Here is a 21,614-nt window from a genome sequence, read left to right as displayed (position 1 = left end):
ATATTTTAAGAGTCCCTAGTGTTTTGAATTAACGAGAGTCGACTGTATTATATTAACTTTGTAGATTTTTAGAACAAATTTACATTTTTCGTATTTAACGCATTTGTGTCCTCTAAAATGTGTGTCAAGTTAGGTACAATATCCTTCTTTTTGAAAAAATAAAATAATTTAAAATAAATGTGCCAAGCCGGTTGTGTCGCAAGTGGTACTTAGTTCAATAACACCCAGTTCTTGAAGAAATGTATCAACTATGTAATCGTGCATTGGTTTAGTTGCAGTTGATTCGGTATTAGAAGGTGTATTATATTTATTTGATTTTATTTAAAGTTAAAGATTAGTACAATTCTGGCATTTTAATAATAAATAAAAGGTAGGTAAATATGAGCCCTAATTGGTCCTAATATGAAGAATCTTTTTTCATACATCTATTTTTGATGCACTTGCCACTATTCTTGCTTTAATTTAGGTTACTTTAATGTCAAAACAGGATGTTTCGGTTAAATTTTACTCTTTATTTATCTTTCATCGAAGATCACTTTCAATTTTTCCTGTCTCTAGTTTTTCCCCTGCCATTCTCTTACTCTTGCCTATATTCTTCAACTTCTTGCAGCCGCTTTTATCTAGGTCTTCCCCTTTTCTTTCTTCCTCCTGGATTCCATTTTAGTAGCATATATCACTGCTTCATCTGCTACCCGCCAGATGCGCCCTAGTCATCTAGGGTTAGTGTTTTTCCCTCAGCTTCCTTCCGTGATTTTCCATTTTTGTATTACTTCCTCCAATTCATCTACTGTTGGCCCTTTTGAGATTTCAATTTTTACTTCTTTTTCTTCTTCCGCTGTGTTCTCTTCCTCGTTTATTTCTTCTCCAATATACTTCTCCAAGAAGAGATCACTGTAGTAATCTGCCAATATCTGCTATATTCGTTGTCATCTATTATGACTATGTATTTCGTCTTTATTTTTTATTCCGTTTGTTTTAATTTCGTATTTTTTGGTTTGTCCTTTAATATTTTTATAAACAAATTTCATATTTTTATTTGTTCTTTCCTGTTATATTCTTGCAGTTTATTTAGCATTATAACCAATCATCTTTTCTTTAGCATTATAATTTTCTTAACGTTCTTTCTAGAGAATTTCGATTTAAAAATGTCTTCTAAAAAGAATATACAACAAGTAAAGTAGTGGGGTCTCACATTCTGTTTATTTTGTTTTTTTTTTTGTATTCTAAATATTTTACTTTTTAAGGGTTAAAAGTAAATAGGATAAGAATCAATAATGTTTAGAACATGTATAAAAGTGCTTATCTGTTTGTTAAGTTTTATTTGGATAGGAGAAACCAATGAACTGATTGCCTTAGTGACGGTGAGTTATAACTACTTATTTTTATTTATTTATATTACCTACGATCTTTCTTAAGGGCGTAGGCGCAAAATTTCGCGCCAATATGTTTTAAACGCATTCATTTTTTTCGAATCCTGAGAAAACTAACAAGTATTTTTGAAAAATTTAAACGCAGAATAAAAATTACATTTTTACCGAGGACAACATGTCCCTTAGAATATCCAAAAAGTTTCTTTTGAATGAGATATTTGAAATTAAAAATCACACTAAATTTTCTCTTTTTTATTTCACCCCTCTAACTTATTAAAATAAACATTATAGAAGTTTTCAGGGACTTTCGGCCCTCGGTAAAAATGCAATCTTTCATTCTAAGTTTAATTTTTCAAAAGTACCTACTTATTAGTTTTCTCAGGTTTCGAAAAAAATGAATGCATTTAAAACACATTGGGAAATTTTGCGCCTACGCCCTTAAGCGTCCAATTTATTCCGCAAAACAGACCTAAAAACATATATTTATGAATTTGGAAAATATTTGTACGAAGAAATAACACCTTGCATTCTGTCTTATTTTGTTTTGTTAATTAGTGCAGTCACTGAAGGTGGATATGAGCTATTACCTCCGATTTCATTGAACCTCCATAGATTTGCATGGAAATTGGTGACTGGTTAGAGGATATCTCAAGGAATAAAGGTGACATGATGCCAACTTGCGCGTTTACCCTGGGGTGGATGCCACCCCTTCTCGGAGGTGAAAATTATTTTATTGAAAATAACCCCATAATTCGATAGAGGGACCAATTCTAAGAAAAATTTGTTATATAAAGTTATTAAAATAAATCAAAACTTTTTGAGTTATTGAAGATCAAAGATTTTAATTTTTCTTGCATGTTTTTAACCAATTTTTCATCAATAACTCAAAAACTATAAGTTTTTACAAAAAGATATTATTACCAAAATTGAAACTAATAAAAAACTAAATAAACCCTGTACTAGAAAAACCTTTTAATGTTAACTAAAAGTGAGTTATAGGTAATTATTAAAGTATTCAAGCTGAAATAACGGGAAAATGATGCATTTTATAACATAAACTTATTAAACATTTGTCAAAGTACTTAAAAATATCTATGAAACGAACCCCCGAACATGTTGATGGCATTAAAATTTATGCACCAAAATTTTTTCAAAATTTATTTTTTAAAAATGTTTCCAAAAAATGTTATTGTTTTTTTTTTAATAACTCCATCTACTTTTAAAATATCAGATTTATCTAAAAACTGTTTGAAATTTAATTCCAAGGGCCATTTAACTACGTTGAATTTAATCTTTTAGACCCCTTATTTTTTTTAAAATAAAAGGTTAAATGGCCCCGGTTGCATGGTTTTCACAGCAAAATTTAAGATTTAAACGTTTCTATCTCGATTATTTTTTACCCTATGGAAATAGTAAAACAGGTAAAATATTTTACACATAAAGAACTAAAATTTGGGTATATATCATTGAGTATTTTTGGAGTTATTATCAAAAGAATATGAAAATTACAATAATTTTAAAAATTATGATTTTTTTTAAATTATATCTTTTTTTCAAAAATATGCATTCAAACTGGTCAAAATTATTGAAATCATTACTTATGCTAATATAAAGAAGTTCTTGTAAGGATTACTATAAATTTTAATTTTTGTGGAAACGGCGTACGTTTTATTTTTCACTTTTTTCTAAAAAAATCGAAAGGGTTCTTTTATTTTCATCAGAACTTGCTTAATTTTGACGCCATTAACTTGTTCTGAAGCTCATTTAATAGCTATTCTGAAGTACGTTGACAAATTATTAGCAGGTATATTTTATACATTGCTTCGTTTTCCCGTTATTTAAGCTTAAATATTTAGATTTGGGTACTCGTCGAAAAAAATTCACATTCAATTGCCAATAACTCACTTTTAACTAACATTAGTTTAGTTCTTTAAGTGAGGAATGTATTCAGTTTTTTATTATCATCAATTCAGTAATAATAACTATTTTGTAAAAGCTTATAGTTTTTGAGTTATAAGTGAAAAACCGATTTAAAATATGCATTTTCTTTACTAAAAAATTAAATCTTTGGTCTTTAATAACTCAAAAAGTGTTATTAATAACTTGATATAATAAATTATGCTTATAATTTGTCCCTCTATCGACTTATGGTATTATTTTTAATAAAATAATTTTCACCCCCGAGAAGGGGTGGCATCCACCCCCAGGGTAAAAGCAAGTTGGCATCATGTCACCTTTGTTCCTTGAGTTATCCTCTAATTACTCACCAATTTTCATGGAAATCTATGGAGGTTCAACGAAATCGGAGGTGAAAACCTTCAGTGACTCCACTAAATATAATACTTACTGAAAAATATTATCTTTTAACAATCTAACATTTTAAACGACCATGCAGTTATACCTATACTGTTGTACGGATTTGAGCCGTGTACTCTCACAAACGCCACCTGCAAGAAAATTGAGGCTTTCATCTCAGTGTGGCTTTATCGTCAAATCCTGAAGATATCTTATACCGACCACGTTATTAATCACATTATTAAGGATACAAAAGAAAAAGAGCTGTTACCATAATACCTGAACCATAATAGAAACAGCCAAAATAGAATTCCGTGGTCACATCATGAGGAACAACGAGATTATATGAACTGCTGCAACTAATTTTACTGGGAAAAGTAGCAGAAAAACGTGCTCCAGGATGGCAAAGGATTTCCTGTCTGAAAAATCTTCGTACGTGGTTCAACACAACAACCACAAATCTTTATGGAGTAGCAGTTTGCAAAGTACAGATTGCCATGATGGTCGCCAACATCCGAAACGGGTAGGTACTACAAGAAGAAGAGCCGCGTACGCACTGAAGTATTTTATGTTGTCATTTAAACATTATTTTGAAATGCATGATTAGTAACTTTGAAATAAAAACTTCTAAAAATATTTTAGCTTTTTCGTCATGGGGCAAGAACACCAATTCGTTTATATGAGAATGATCCCTACAAAGCAGTATCATCTGAAATTTGGCCAGAAGGTTTTGGACAACTAACTAATGTAAGTACACAGAGACCAATAATTAACCGTCCAACGTAATATGTAGCAGCTTAGATCCTAATAATGATGATAGGGAGTATTAGTCCGTTCTTTAACGGTAAAGTATTGCAAAACCTCTAAATTTTAAAGAACCGCTTGGATTGACATGAAATTTGGCACAAACATAGCTAACAAGTCATAGAAAAAAAAGTGATATTGTGCCGATATGTGCTTTTGCCCTGGGGGTGGTTTTCACCCCCTCTCGGGGGTGAAAAAATATTCGTCCAAAGTACGTGAGGAAATGGATAAACTGGCTAATTTTAAGTAACTTTTGTTCTATAGACTTTTTTTCACTACGTCAATACTTTTCGAGTTATTTGCCCGTGAATATGTCCATTTTTCAACAAAATAACCACGCTTTTAGACGGTTTTCGCAAATAACTCAAATAGTAAGTACTTTGTCGAAAAAACAGTCTCAGCAAAAATATAGCCTGTAAAAAACTTAAAAAAATCTTGTATATATCACGTCTCTATACCTAGCAGAAACAGAGTTATAGCTAATGAAAAATAGGTTCATATTCGTCAAATTACAAATGGAATTACAAACGTGAAATAACCAAAAATGAAGCACATTTCGGGGAAAACTTATTAGAACTAATTTAAAGTGTTTATAAAAAGCTTCATTTTAGTTTTATAAAAAAAATTTCTAGCATCAAAAGTAAACAAGTTACGCTCAAAATAAACTTATTCCCTTTTTGTTTTGGTAAAAAAATCGAGAAAATCACCCCTTAACTAGTATCTTAAATGAACTTAATCGTTACGACTTCACCAGTTTCTTGACTCGTGTATGTATTGTTTATATGATCTGTAAGTTTCATCGGTTCAAAGTCCTTATTATTGAAAGGGCTTATTATTGATCACGAATGTATGCAAATTTAGAAACACCAAATCTTAATCAATTTTTGTCTAACAGAAAAACAAAAAAATACATGATATTCAGAAAAACAATGCTGACTTTTTTGTTTTTCGAGATTTTTGGTGTCTCTAACAATTTTTAAGTTATTTTGAAAAAAAGCATATTTTTCAAAATTAAAATTTTTAAAAATTTTACTTTGAAGCCAATTTTTTTCAAAAATAAGCACTTTGAATCGATAAAACTTACAGATCATATAAACACAACATAAGTAAAATAATTTGTGGAGCGGTAACGATTAATTTCATTTAAGTTGCTAATTAGGGAGTGGTCTTCCCGATTTTTTTTTTCCAAAACAAAAGCGACCAACTTTATTTTGAGCGTAACTTGCTTCAATTTAATGCTAGAAACTTTTTGTAAAAACAGAAATAAAGCTTTTTTTAAACTCTTTAAAAAAGTTATAATTGATTTTCTCCAAAAGGTGCTTAATTTTTGGATATTTCACGTCGAAATATTCTATTTGAAATTTGGTGAATATGAATCTATTTTTCATTGCCTATAACTCTGGTTCTACGAGATCCAGAGACCTAACGCGTACACCATTTTTTTTACTTTTTTATAGGTTATATTTTTGCTAAGAACCTTTTTTTCTACAAAATACTTACTTTTTGAGTTATTTGCGAAAAACCGTCTTAAAATGTGGTTATTTTGTTGAAAAATGAACATATTCACTCGCAAATAACTCGAAAAGTGTTGACTTGGCAAAAAAGCTCTAAAGAACAAAAGTTACTTAAAATTAGTCAGTTTACCCATTTCCGGACTTATTTTGGACATATATTTTTTCACCCTCAAGAGGGGGTGAAAGTTACCCCCAGGTCAAAAGCACACATCGGCACAATATCACTTTTTTTCTCTGACATGTAAGCTATACGTATGCCAAATTTCATGTCAATCCAAGCGGTTCTTTAAAATTTACAGCAAAGACCGTAAAAGAACGTACTATATAATGCTCTATTCCCCGCAGCTATCATTGTTGAGACTTCTTTTTCTATACAAGAAAGAACTGCGTGTTTTTTTATCTTCCATTCATTTTTTCATTTAAGTAACTTTCGCAATTATAATATAAATAATTGTTATATAAATTAATTGTTGGAAAGTTATTAAATAATTAAAAAATAGTAAAGATTAAATAAATCAAGGCGTTAAAATGGTTAAAATACTGTTATGGTAAAATTATTACTTTTCTTAATAAAAAAAAACTTAATTATAATAAAAAAAAAGAATATGCATTATCATTAAACCATTTAAATATTTACACGTATAGATTATGCTATTTTTTATTAAGAATATTAGATTACTATAATTAAGTTGAATGACAAACGTTAATATATAGTCCTGTCGCCAGTGGGGGTACAACGGGCTCCTTAATTCAGATGGAGTTATTCAAGTTCTTTTTATGTATTTTGACCCGTAGAACACGAATTTTTTGGGTAACAGTTGATCCGGATGTCGATAAGATTGTTATAAACAAAGAACTTGAGGAATCGCATAACAGCGATAACAGCGATTTGTATTTTTTGGGTCATTCTAAGCAAAAAATGTTTTTATAATACAAGTTTTTTCGTAGGATGCATAGTTTTCGACATAAACTCGGTTGAACTTTCAAAAAATCGAAAAATTGCAATTTTCGGACCCGAATAACTTTTGATTGAAAAATAAAATAGCAATTCTGCTTACCGCATTTGAAAGTTCAAGTCAAATTCTATCGGTTTGGGTTATTTTCATTGCTAAAAATTAATTTTTTTATTGTTAAACAAGCCTATAAACACATAGTGCTTGAATGATGTTTTCAATGCATTTCTCATTTGAAATCGAACGAGTAGGCGAGCATACAGACAATTTCTACGTATAAGTCTGGATCCCGCGTATGAAAAAAAAGTTGATTAATAGCAAGCTGAAAATTTGTTAATAGCTTAAGGGTGTCTAGTCGGACAAACTTTGATATATGGGAACACTGGAGCAGGGGAAGTTTTAATTGTGGAACAGGTTAAAAATTTGGAACGTTCAGACCACGAAAACGGCACATTTATTTTATCCGACAGAACAGACTTAAACTCTCCGAACAGATTTTAAACTCTCATGCAAAAATCAAACTGCTATTTATTACCAAATGGGCGTTTTAATGAGTGGAACATGTAGAATATGTCAAATGACAGGAATTATGACAGGTGATAAATAGCAGTCTGATTTTTGCATGAGAGTTTAATCTCTGTTCGGAGAGTTTAAGTCTGTTCTGTCGGACAAAACAAATGTGCCGTTTTCGTGGTCTGACCGTTCCAAATTTTTAACCTGTTCCACAATTAAAACTGTCCCTGTTCCAGTGTTCCCATATATCAAAGTTTATCCGACTAGACACGCTTAAGCTATTAACAAATTATCAGCTTGCTATTAATCAACTTTTTTTTTCATACACGGGATCCAGACCTAGTAGATTAAGTACATAATGCATTGGGCACGGGAAGAAACACTATGTGTTTATAACTTTATTTAACAATAAAAAAAAAGAATGTGTGTGTACCTTGTACGCACGTAAGGAGTTATACTTCTATTATATGATTTCAGCGAAATAAAATATTTTTAACAGTTTATTTTTATTTTATTAAATATTAAACTGATTTGAATAGTCACCTACCACTTTCCAAAAATCCAAAAATTAAAAAAAAAAGACAGCAATTGTCCGCATTTGAACCCGGTACCTCTCGATTCGTAGTCGAATGCTGTACCAACGAGGCTACGAAGGCATTGTTTTGACGGTTTCTCGGACTTTATGACAAAGCACGGTAACAAATTGACGAAGTGAAGTATTAAATAAAAATGTTTTAATAATACGTATTAAATTACTCTCGAGGAAGACAAATCCAAAGACACAAAAATTATAATAAATATATTTACTAAAAACACTAATATATTTTTTCCACACCTTTTTTGGACTGATACATATAACTTAAAAGATTGAGCAATGAACAACATACTGTCTCTGTGCGCATGCGCGCAGATTAATAAAAAATCACTCCCTATCGCGCCTAAAGAAGTATAACTTCAAAAGTTAATTTTTAGCAATGCAGATAATCAAAACCGATAGAATTGAACTTTCAAATGCAGTAATAAAGCAGAATTGCTATTTTATGTTTTAATCAAAAGTTAGTCGGGTTCGAAAATTGTACTTTTTCGATTTTTTAAGTTCAACCGCGTTTATCTCGAAAACTATTAGACCTGGATCCCGCGTAAGAAAAAAAAGTTGATTAATAGCAAGCTGAAAATTTGTTAATAGCTTAACTGTGTCTAATCGGACAAACATTGATGCACGGGAACACTGGAACAGGGGAAGTTTTAACGGTGGAACATGATAAACGTGTCGTCCTGACAAGTTTATGATGGTGAAAAATAGCAAGTTGTTTTTAAGTTTATTCAACAGCCAACGTTATATACTATAAGAAAAAATGTTTCTCCGACAAAAAGGTTGGGCATTTTAACGAGTCCGACACGTAGAACATGTCACATCACAGGAACTATGTTGGTGATGAATAGCAGTCTGATTTTTGCATGAGAGTTTAATGAAAGGTTAAAAAAGCAATTGGAAGTTCTGTCGGACAAAATTAATGGGAAATTTTCCTAGTCGGACATTCTAAACATGTAAGATATAGACAAAAATGTTGGTGATAAATAGCAAGCTAATTTTGATTTGTTTATGTACAAATTATATTTTGTAACGCAAAAAGTTATATGTCGGACAAAAAGTTTGGGCAAATCGAAGGAAATAAATAAAAAAACATTTTTTCAGAATCACTTAGTCACATATTGATAAAGCTATTTTAGTTGTATGTTATTATTTATATTCACATATTTGCATGTGCATATATATACATGCACACTCCAAAAACAGTGAGGTAAGTATCAATGCATGTATATATTGCAAAACAATTACTTTTTTGGGTGAAGCTTGTTCTAGATATTCTCAAAATGACAATAGAAAATGTCAAAGAACATGTGAAAGCAATCTCTTAGGGTTTTCTAATTAGGTGCATCAGAAAGTACGGAAAATTTCCTACAAAAAACGTTGTATACATTTTTTTCCATACTCAAATCTTAACCCTGTAAACGACATTGAAAAATGTGAAGAGTCTAAAACTTTGGTGCTTATAAGAATAGACGTAAATATGACACATTATGCTTAGAAGTATGTATTAGAAGGCTGCATTTGTCAGTGTGACACTTTGTGCTATACAAAGTAGTATTTGAAAGTACATGGTCTCTGAGTTTCTGTTTGCCACGTGTGTTGGAAATTAAAATTTATATTAACTATGGAGTGTTTTTGTGTCTATTTTTGAGTGTCAACAGTTTAAATTTTAAGTCGCCAAATCAAAAGTGAAACCATTCAACGGAACATTTTTGAGTAATTTTCGAACATTTTACAAAGTTAGTAAAATATTTGGTCATCAATTCAATGATATTCAGTTGCCAGATAATTGTGAAAATTCTATTGAATATTATTCTTCGTGCTATAATGCTTTGCTTGATTGAAAAAGGGTACCTAAATAAATTATTACTAAAATTGTATAACGTAATTTTTCTCAACTTTCTACAAATGAAATAATAATGTAATTAATATGTCACATGGCTAGAAATAATTTGCTGCCAAAATAAATCGAATAGTTTAAATTTGAAGTTACGATTGCAATTTATTATGAATTATTGTCAAAAGTGACAGTTTTTCTTAAATGGAAATGTATTCATAGACATAAGGGTAGACAGGGAATACAGTGCAAAAAGTCGATAGGTGGTCTATCTATCTCTTTTAACCAAGCGATCCCGCGCATGTGGCAGACAAAGATAGCTACACCACTCAATCCATAATATAATTTGCCTGATCTACTATAAATGTATTACAGTGAGGTATCTAAATGATGTTGAGATAAATCGAAAGATATCGATTGTAATTGATTGCAGGTACTTTTGACATAGAATAATCACCCCTTATTGAAATTGCAAAAATTATTTTTTTAAATTGTCCGACTACAAAATCTACCCCTTATTTTTTTCCGACAACAGTCATTCTTGGTAAGGAATAATTTACTTAATTAAATTTCGTCTTTGTCGGAAAGCTATTTATCACCAGCATTTTTGTCTATATCTTACCTGTTTAGAATGTCCGACTACGAAAACTTCCCATTAATTTTGTCGGACAGAACTTCCAATTGCTTTTTTAACCTTTCATTAAACTCTCATGCAAAAATCAGACTGCTATTCATCACCAATATAATTCCTGTGATGTGACATGTTCTACGTGTCGGACTCGTTAAAATGCCCAACATTTTTGTCAGACAAACATTTTCTCATATATTACATAACGTTGGCTATCGAATAAACTTAAAAACAACTTGCTATTTTTCACAATCATAAACTTGTCAGGACGACACGTTTATCATGCTCCACAGTTAAAACTTCCCCTGTTCCAGTGTTCCCGTGCATCAAAGTTTGTCCGACTAGACACCTTTAAGCTATTAACAAATTTTCAGCTTGCTATTAATCAACTTTTCTTTCTTACGCGGGATCCAGGTCTATATGCATCCTACGAAAAAACTTGTAAGAACATTTTTTGCTGAGAATCACCCAAAAAATACGAAAAAATGTTTTGTTTTGCGAAAAATCGCTGTTATGTAATGCCTCAAGTTCTTTGTTTATAACAATCTTATCGACATCCGGATCAACTGTTACCGAAAAAATTCGTGTTCTACGGGTCAAAATGCATAAAAAAATTTGGGTAAGTCCATCTGAATTAAGGAGGCCGTTGTACCCCCCTGGCGACAGGACTAATATTCGAATTTGTAACAAAATGTGTTTTTTGCCTGGTACCTATGTCATTAACTAATCTTATTTAAATTGGTGATAGCATTGACATAGATATTTATGTTTTAAATGTACACTGTTAAAATTTATGACGATATAAAATATACACAAAAAGAGGTTCCGTACGATTACGTGGGTGATCACCATATCATAATAAAGGACGCTTCAAAAAATGGGTGAAACTTGGATTCTCTATGGGATAAAAATGGCCTCTGAATTAGGAGCAGCCTATATTCACCATAGGATAAATTTAGGCTCTAATTGGATGAAATAAACACAAAATTTAATATGCAAAAAAAGCAGAAGATACAAAACTAATCTTACCCTGAAAAGCATCTTAAAACACGTCTAGAACGTCTTTACATCTTGATGCGTTGATTACGTCTACATAACGGAAAATAAGATAGGATTGGGAAGACCCAAAAAATTTGGGACATCTTGGATTTTAAAGCACCCTATGTAACGCACAGCTGGCACAGCTGAATGTGGCTGCATTTTTATGTTTGTGCATCACAGTGTTGCCATGCTGTTTTCTATATATTTCTTTCATAATTTCAATCAATGTTAAATATACCTACAAGAATAATAGAATAATAACATTTACTTCTCCGTCATTATACTAGGTATAATGACAAATGAGGTGTCAAATGAAAGCTTACAATACAAGGATGGTACTAAAGGTGAGAAATTTGACATAGGCTGTCTGTCCGTCTGTCCGTCCGACCGCGAATATAACTCCTTCCTCACTATACCAGGTAGAATGACAAATGAGGTGTCAAATGAAAGCTTATAATACAAGGATGGTACTAAAGGTGAGAAGTTTGACATAGGCTGTCTGTCCGTCTGTCCGTCCGACCGCGGGTATAACTCATCCGTCACTATACCAGGTAGAATGACAAATGAGGTGTCAACTGAAAGTTTATAATCCAAGGATAGTAGTAAAGGTGAGAAATTAGACCTAGGTTGTCTGTCCGTCTGTCTGTCTGTCCGCGAATATAACTCCTCCGTCACTATACCAGGTCGGACGGACAGGCGGACAGACAGCCTATGTCAAACTTCTCATCTTTAGTACCATCCTTGGATTATAAGCTTTCATTTGACACCTCATTTGTCATTCTACCTGGTACAGTGACGAAGGAATCATATACGCGGTCGGACAGACAGACGGACAGACAGCCTAGGTTAAATCTCTCATCTTTAGTACCATCCTTGGATAAGCTTTCATTTGACACCTCATTTGTCATTCTACCTGGTATAATGACGAAGGAGTTGAGTTTGCAAACAGACAGACAAGACGGACGGACGGACAGACGGACGTGGACAATTCAATGTTTTCACATTTTTTCAAAATTGGTGAAAACAACAACATAATAAACTTTACTTAATTGGTGTTTCAAAACTACTTACTTTTAACACATTAGGTACACAATATTACAAGGTTTCTAGCAAGTTAAACGTCACAATGATTTAAAATAATCAAGTAAAAACCTATATATACATAACATATTAGAACATAAATAAAATACACAAAAATGATACATTTCACACACAAATATAATATCACAAAAAATTGTAACGTGATAGTATGAAAAAATATAGGATACGGCAACGGTGTTACATGTGACGGTCGGCCCGGGTCGCATTCAATGCCAATATCTACACAGACATATATTAGGGTGCTTTAAAATCCAAGATGTCCAAAATTTGCCTGGGCAAAATGCAATTTCCGAATTTGACTGAAAAATAGAATTCTAGCATAGTTTTAACGGGATGTTTTTCGGTAGAAATATATCCCGTTAAGGGATTATATGTATAGAGTAAACAGACCCTAACGGAAGTTTAGCGGCTTGTTTTGAAGGAAGTCTGTAGTTATATTATTTGAAAACAAAAGCCAATGGCAAGTTAGCCTCTTTTTTTACCAAATACCGTTAATATCGTCCTTTTCTATATAAAAAATAAACCAAAACACTTTTTCTTAGCTAGGTAAGAATCAGCACTACGAGCTTGGTCAATGGTTTCGTGAACGATACAAACAATTTTTACCAGGCCGATACCACAGTGATTTTCTTGCAGTGATGTCCTCTGACGTAGACAGATGCTTAATGTCTGCTGCGGCACATCTGGCTGGACTGTACCCACCGAAGGATGATCAGGTCTGGAACGAAAGATTATCTTGGCAACCAATTCCCATCCACACAAGGCCGCAGATGGAGGATATGCTTATCGCTTCTGAAAGGCCTTGTAAGAAGCATGATCGGCTTTATCAAGTAAATATCTTTTTTATCAATTTGACAGTTAATTGAAATTTCATTTATTTTTACTCCAATAATAATTTTATCTATACCACTTCATTGCTAGATTATTTTTCTGAGATAGATATAAAAAGGCGTTTTCGTGTTCATCTACCTTTGGTAAGTTCGGTTTGTTCTTAAAGACCATTGAATACGTTTGGCCAACTTCTTCTTTTTCTAGTGCTGACTCCACTAATGAAGTTTGGCTATGCTATAACCATTGCAAATTCGTCTGTATCTTTTGCTTTTTCTTTGCAGGACTACTTTTTCCTTCGATTTTACCCTTCATAATCAGCTGTAACAAATCGTACTTATCATTTTTAAATATGTACCCCAAATATGTTGTCTTTCTCCTTTTAGTGGTGGTCAAAAGTTATCTGTCTCTTCCCATTCTGTTCAAAATCATTTCGTTGATAATATGATTGGTATTTTTAAAATCCTCCTAGAAAACCACACCTCAAAAGCTTCCAGCTTTCTCATTAAGTCAACATTAACATTCCAAGTAGCTTCGCTACCATAGAAAAGAATAAACTGGATATAACATTTTACCATCCGATATCGGATTTGAAGATGGAGTCTTTGGTTACTCAGAAATTTCAAAAAGGTTGCTCTGTATTGCTCTATTCTTGATCGAATTTCTGATTTCGGATGTAGATCTTCCCTAATCCAGACTCCTAAGTATTTCATTTTATCCACTTGTTCAATATCTTCATTTTATATCTGGATCCTTGTTATGATTTTATCCCCCTTACTGATAACCAAACTGTTCACCAGTATCGTTGATTGATGCAGTGCCGGATTTACCACTAGGCCGACTAGGCCGCGGCCTAGGACCGCAAACAAAAGGGAGCCGCAGCGTTTTGTAAAAAAAAACTTTTTTGGTAAAAAAACTTTTACTAATTGAATTGAAATCAGTAAAAAAATTTTCAAATAAGAGAATGGCTATTTTACTAAATCCGTGGTACCTAAGACATTTTACAACGTTTTGACAAGAGTAGCAAAACATTGCAAAAACTGTTACAGACTTGAATGTGACTTGCAACATACAAATCTCTAAAGGAGTACGCATTGAGTCTGAGAGACAACTTTGATTCCAATGAAAAAAAAAAGAGAAAAAGAGTTGTCTAAAAATAAAACCTATATCCTTGAAATAAAAAGACGCCCGAAAAGAAAAGCTCTCCCGCCCAGGCTAAGACAAAGAAGATGAATCCACTCAACCCCACTTTAATGGCAAAGAAGACTTAACGATTAATACATGTAATGTTGTAATTGAGACGCTTTATTTAGAATTGAATGAAAGGTCTTAAGTTTATTTCAGTCTTAATGAAGAATTTGGATTTTTAAACAACTTATCGTCAATTTCCAATGAAGCAATCCGGGTAAAAGTTTCTATTTTGACTAAAAGTATCGAATCGACATAGGTGGTGATCTTGGAGAAGAGTGTGTACAGTTCAAAGGCGCAGTCCTTTTACAAAAATGGCGGAGATTCAAAATGGCGACTATACATTGTGACTAATAGCACGATAACTTTTGAACGAGACCAAAGAGATTTCAACCAAATTTGGTATATAGGTTCTTTTTTGATGTATAAGATCGAGGTCTTAAACCGAAAGAATCGGTTTACCAGAAGTTGTGTTTTTCCTGGTTTTTATGTGAAAATATGCTGTTTTTTTTTTTCAATTCTTTCACCTTGTATATATTAATTTTTCAAAAAGTTAATACCACCATTGAAAAGAGCGTAAAAATATTTTTTAGGAAATATTTTTAACTATTTAGTTATGTTAATTACCATTTAATAAATGCAAAACCTATCTTCACATATGTACCTAAGTGCGGCAGATTGGTGAAAATATTATAAGAATTATTGTGCATTTAGTGGTAGAAGCATATAATTTAGACCAGATATACTACACATATAAAGAATCAAATTTAGATACGAGGCCATCTCAGTTCTTGTTCCTTTTACAAAAATGGCGGGCATTCAAAATGGCGACTATACATATGTGACTAATAGCACGATAACTTTTGAGCGAAACGTCAGATTTCAACCAAATTTGGTATATAGGTTTTTCTTTGATGAATAATATCGAGGTCTTGAACCGGAAGAATCGATTTACCAGAATTTGTGATTTTGCTGTTTTTTTATGTAATAATATGTTGTTTCTTTTTTAATTCTTTCACCCTGTATATATAAATTTTTCAAAAAGGTAATAACGCCATTGAAAAGAGTGTAGATATATTTTTTAGGAAATATTTTGAACTTTTTAGTTGTGTTAATTACCATTTAATAAATTATGCATAACCTATGTTCAGATGTACCTATAGGCGGCAGAGTCATTTTGAATGCCCGCCATTTTTGTAAAAGACTAAATCTGAGATGGCCTCATATCTAAATTTGAATCTTTTTATGAGTAGTATGTGTGGTCCAAATTATATGCTTCTACCATTAAATGCACAATAATTCTTATATTATTATTTGCACGAATCTGCCGCACATAGGTACCTACATGTGAAGATACGTTATGCATGTATTAAATGGTAATTAATATAACTAAAGAGATCAAAATATTTCCTAAAAAATATTTTTACGCTCTTTTCAACGCCGGTATCACCTTTTTGAATAATTAATATATACAGGGTGAAAGAATTGAAAAATAAACATATTTTTACATAAAAACAAAACAGTAAAAACACAAATTCTGGTAAACCGATTCTTCCGGTTTAAGACCTCGATATTATTCATCAAATAAAGAACCTATGTACCAAATTTGGTTAAAATCTGACATCTCATTCAAAAGTTATCGTGCTATTAGTCACATATGTATAGTCGCCATTTTGAATGCCCGCCATTTTTGTAAAAGGAACAAAAACTGAGATATGTCTATTAAGCTAGAAAGACCATTTCATAAGGGAGCCATAAGACACACCCCATATTTTTTTGCTATTTTATTGCTAATTTATTACGCAAATTAAAAATTTATTGCTTCATCCCCTTCAGAGAAACAGGTGGCCATTCCAGCTTAATATTAAGCTAGAAAGGCCAACATTCATATATCCGGAACAAAAGTAGATAGAGAGTTGCTTCTGGTGGCCTATTTTATTGCTAATTAATTGCTAATTTATTACGTAAAACAAAAATTTATTGCTTCATCCCCTTCAGAGAAACAGGTGGCCATTCCAGCTTAATATTAAGCTAGAAAGGCCAACATTCATATATCCGGAACGCAAGTAGATAGAGAGTTGCTTCCGGCGGCCTATTTTATTGCTAATTAATTGCTAATTTATTACGCAAAACAAAAATTTATTGCTTCATCCCCTCCAGAGAAACAGGTGGCCATTCCAGCTTAATATTAAGCTAGAAAGGCCAACATTCATATATCCGGAACGAAAGTAGATAGAGAGTTGCTTCCGGCGGCCTATTTTATTGCTAATTAATTGCTAATTTATTACGCAAAACAAAAATTTATTGCTTCATCCCCTTCAGAGAAACAGGTGGCCATTCCAGCTTAATATTAAGCTAGAAAGCCCAACATTCATATATCCGGAACGAAAGTAGATAGAGAGTTTCTTCCTGTGGCCTATTTTATTACTAATTAATTGCTAATTTATTACGCAAAACAAAAATTTATTGTTTCAACCCCCTCAGAGAAACAGGTGGCCATTTCAGCTTAATATTAAGCTAGAATAGCCAACATTCATATTTCCGGAACGAAAGTAGATATAGGTTAGCTTCCGGCGGCATATTTTATTGCTAATTAATTGCTGAAAGATTGAGTTTACAAAAAATTATTAACTCACCCCCTTCAACCCCTACCGTTATCATCATTCCCTGGAATCCACAAAAAGTGAAAATAACCAGTTTAAAGAGCTAAAACCAAGTACGTATTTTTTGCTCATTAATTACTACATGTCTAAGCCAAAAATGAATGTTTTGCTTCCTCCCCTAACGAGCCACAATGGCTACAGCGGTTTAATACTTAAGGCTGCAATACTCAACACTGCTATTTCAGGAAAGATAGCAGATAGAGGGTCGCTTCTGGCGGAATATTTAATTTTTAATTAATTGCTGAAAGATGGGTTATACCAGTATTTACAAACTCACCCCCTCCAACCCCTACCGTTATCATCGTTCCACGAATTTCACAGAGCGTGAAAATAATCAGTTTAAAAACTTAAAACCAAGTAAGTATTTTTTTTTTCTAATTAACAGCTGCAGGTCTACGCCAAAAACTAATTTTTTGCTTCATCCCCTAACGAGAAACAATGGCTACTGCGGTTTAATTCTTAAGCTACAATACCCAACACTCCTATTTCAGGAACGAAAGCAGATAGAGGGTGGTTTCCAGCGGCATATTTTATTGCTAATTAATTTCTGAAAGATAAGGTATACAACAATTTGCAAAATCACCCCCTCCAACCCCAACCGTTGTCATCATTCCCCGGATTTCACAGAAAGTCAAAATTACTAGTTTAAAAACCTATGACCAAGTGGGTATTTTTTTCCTAAGCAACTGCTGCAGATCTACGCCAAAAACGATTGTATGGCTTCATCCCCTAACGAGCAACATTGGCTACTGCGGTTGAATACTTAAACTACAACACTCAGTTCTCCTGTTTCAGTAACGAAAGTAGATAGAGCGTCGCTTCCGGCGGCCTATTTTATTGCTAACTAATTGCTTATTTATTACGCAAATTACAAATTTATAGCTTCAACCCCTTCAGAGAAACAGGTGGCTATTCCAGCTTAATATTAAGGAACAAAAGTAGATAGAGGGAAGCGGGTATTTTTTGCTTATTAATTGCTACAGTTTTAAGCCAAAAATGAATGTTTTTCTTCATCCCCTAACGAGCCACAATGGCTACTACGGTTTAATACTTGAGGTTACAATATCCAACAGTCCTATTTCAGGAAAGAAAGCAGAGAGAGGGTCGCTTCTGGCGGCATATTTTATTCTTAATTAATTGCTGAAAGGAGGAGTATACCAGAATTTGTAAACTCACCCCCTTCAACCCCTACCATTATCATCGTTTCCCGGATTTCACAAAGACTGAAAATAACCAGTTTAACGACTTAAAACCAAGTGGGTATTTTTTCTAATTAATTAACTTCTACGCAGGTCTACGCCAAAAACGAATTTTGTGCTTCATCCCCTAACGAGCAACAATGGCTACTGCGGTTTAATACTTAAGCTGCAATACCCAACACTCCTATTTCAGAAACGAAAGCAGATAGAGGGTCGCTTCCAGCGGCATATTTTATTGTTAGTTAATTGCTGAAATTTGTTGTATATAACAAGTGACAAACTCACCCCCCATCCCCAATCGTTATCATTCCGCGGATTTCACAGAAAGTGAAAATTACCAGTTAAAACCCTAAGACCAAGTGGGTATTTTTTTCCTAAGTAACTGCTGCAGGTCTACCCCAAAAATGATTTTTTTGCTTCATCCCTGAAGGCCATCGCTGAAGGGCAACAATGGCTACTGCGGTTGAATACTTAAGCTACACAACCCTAGTATTTCAGGGGCGAAAGCAGATAGCTGGTCGCTTCTGGCGGCCTATTTTATTGCTATATTATGCAAAATAAAAATTTATTGAAAAAAATGAATAACCATTTTCAATTTCGAAAATGAATAACCATTTTCAATTTCGTTGCAAAACGAAAATACAGCCGAACCATATTCTAGTCCAATCAGAGAGTGCTGCAAGCACCTCTACCGGTTTCGAAACTTATTAGTCTCTCATCAAAAATTTATTGCTTCAACCCCTTCAGAGAAACAGGTGACTATTTCAGCTTAATATTATGCTAGAATAGCCAACATGCATATATCCGGAACGAAAGTAGATAGAGAGTTGCTTCCGGTGGCCTTTTTTGTTGCTAATTAATTGCTAATTTATTACGAAAAATAAAAATGTCTTGCTTCAACCCCTTCAGAGAAACAGGTAGCTATTCCAGCTTAATATTAAACTAGAATAGCCAACATTCAGATTTCCGGAACAAAAGTAGATAGAGGGTAAGTATGCAACTTCCTTAAAAAAACGAATTTACTAAGAGAGTTGACCATAATTTTTGTACCTATGCGTGCTAATAATAAGCTGCGAAAGAATTTAAGCATAGGTTTCAAAAAATTAAAGCAAGTGTTGTTTATTTAATTTTAATTTATTTTATCTTTAATGTACATTAGTAATCTGGGCGCTATTTTTTTGTTTCTTTAACGAAAAATTATTTTTCTAGTAAATTATCGAAGCCCATCCAAGATGTGTTTCCTCTTCGATAGGTATAGGTTATGTAGTGACCACCTCGATTTTCATTAAAATCAGACAAACTGGTTCCTCCTACACCAGTGTATCCGATAGCACCCATTAATACTAGCTGATGATCGTCGTCGTGGGGTGCTTAAATTTTTATGGAGTGTCTTTAATGGTATGGTTTTAATTTCTTCATGTTCATTATAGACTTGAAAAACCGCAACATTGAGAACTAGAATACATAAGTGGTATGTTTTCTCCATCTTCCTCTATGGGGTTGAAGCCTGGAAAATGACAGAAGTAACACAAAAAAAATCCAAGCATTCGAACTCTGGTGCTACCGTAAAATGCTCAGAATGTCCTACATGAGCCATACGACAAACGCGGAAGTCTTTCGGAGGATGAACAAGGAAACAGAGCTTATGATTATAATAAAAAAAAGGAAAATACAATGTTTTTTCATCGTAAGAAATCAAAAGTATGAACTGCTCCAACTTAACGAACATAATCTTAAGCAAAATTAATAGCAAAAGGAAGAAGACGCAACTCTTGGCTTAAAAACCTACGACAATGGACGAATATGAACAGGATGGCTGCAAATAAGATAAAATGGGAAAATGTAATGGTCAAGGTCCTTAAGGATAAGGCACCTTAAGAAGAAGATAAAATATATGAGTAATTCCACATAAATTCTCTAGATTTCTGTCACCGATTGTGGATTTTTTTGAAATTTAGGGGCATGCTTCTGAAACCACTTTTTGTTCGTTCTCTAGGACCTGAAAGTCAAGCTTTTTTGGGAATTGAAATTGAAACTTATGTCGCAATCTGTCCGAATTATCTTTCCTATCCTTGTTTGCATTCATTAAATGCTATTTTGTAAATTGTTTGGTACAATATATCAACACTCTCGATGTAAACTTGCACGCTCAAGAAGATGGCCTTAACATAATTTGTCTAAAGTCCAAAGTAACGTTCCTATTACCTATTTTTGAAAAAGAGACAAGTGTATTTTAGCATGTTTTTAAAGCGAAGGAACATTCCTACTAGCTATTTTTGAACAAGTGTATTTTAGAATTTTTGCGTTTTTCTGTACTCCGACTATAATTTCAACACAAAAAAAGATACAAGAAATATTTCCATATGGCATAAACAGAATTTACCTAAAACCGTAAGGAACTATCCTATAAGCCATTTTTTTAATGAGAAATTAGAGTATTTTAGCATGTTTTTTTTTCATTTTTATGCATTTATTTGTAGGTACTCTGGCCATAAATACAACGATAAAAAGTAACAGGTAGGTAATTTTTTCGATGTAAAATATTACACTGAAAACATGATACTAACAGAATTTAGCTAAAGCCTGAAGGGAGTTTCCTATAACCAATTTTGGAAGGAGAGATTAGTGGATTTTAAGATGTTTTTTAAGCTTAATTACTTTTTCTACAATCCGTTTTGATGCGCCATTTTGGTGGTGATTTAGTTTGAGATTTTTATCTGAATACAATATTAAGAACAGTAAGGGTATTCTCTTAAATTACTTTTAAGTATAAAAGTATTATTTTTAATCAATTCATCACGAGAACGGCACATCAAGATGGATTATAGAAAAAATCCACTAACATCTACTTTAAAAATAGCTTATATGAATGTTCCTACGAGCATTGTATTAATTATTCCATTAGTGTCATCTTCTTTATCCTGCAATATTAAATCCAAAATGTTACCTGATACTTTTTTTAGGGTTGATATTATGGACAGAGTGCAAATAAATACATAAAAATGAAAAATGATGCTAAACTACACTTGTCTCTAATCTATCCTTCCAAAATTGGTTATAGGAAAGATCCTTCAGGCTTTAGCTAAAT

General features: G+C 32.7%; 1 protein-coding gene across 1 annotated transcript in view; it reads left to right on the top strand.

The window, feature by feature from the left end:
• The first annotated feature begins 245 nt into the window (after positions 1–245).
• LOC114331695 (lysosomal acid phosphatase-like) overlaps positions 246–21,614 on the top strand; it is a 33,714-nt gene continuing 12,345 nt past the window's right edge. Inside the window, exons 1-4 of the mRNA XM_028281318.2 lie at positions 246–370; positions 1,245–1,361; positions 4,308–4,412; positions 13,191–13,478. Coding sequence (XP_028137119.1) covers positions 1,275–1,361; positions 4,308–4,412; positions 13,191–13,478 — 480 coding nt within the window. The 5' untranslated portion in view covers positions 246–370; positions 1,245–1,274. The remainder of the gene's footprint in view (positions 371–1,244; positions 1,362–4,307; positions 4,413–13,190; positions 13,479–21,614) is intronic.

This window comes from Diabrotica virgifera, chromosome 6 (genome assembly GCF_917563875.1).
Source record: "Diabrotica virgifera virgifera chromosome 6, PGI_DIABVI_V3a".
In the NCBI taxonomy this organism is placed as follows: domain Eukaryota; kingdom Metazoa; phylum Arthropoda; class Insecta; order Coleoptera; family Chrysomelidae; genus Diabrotica; species Diabrotica virgifera.
This window is presented reverse-complemented; position numbering and strand designations above follow the sequence as displayed.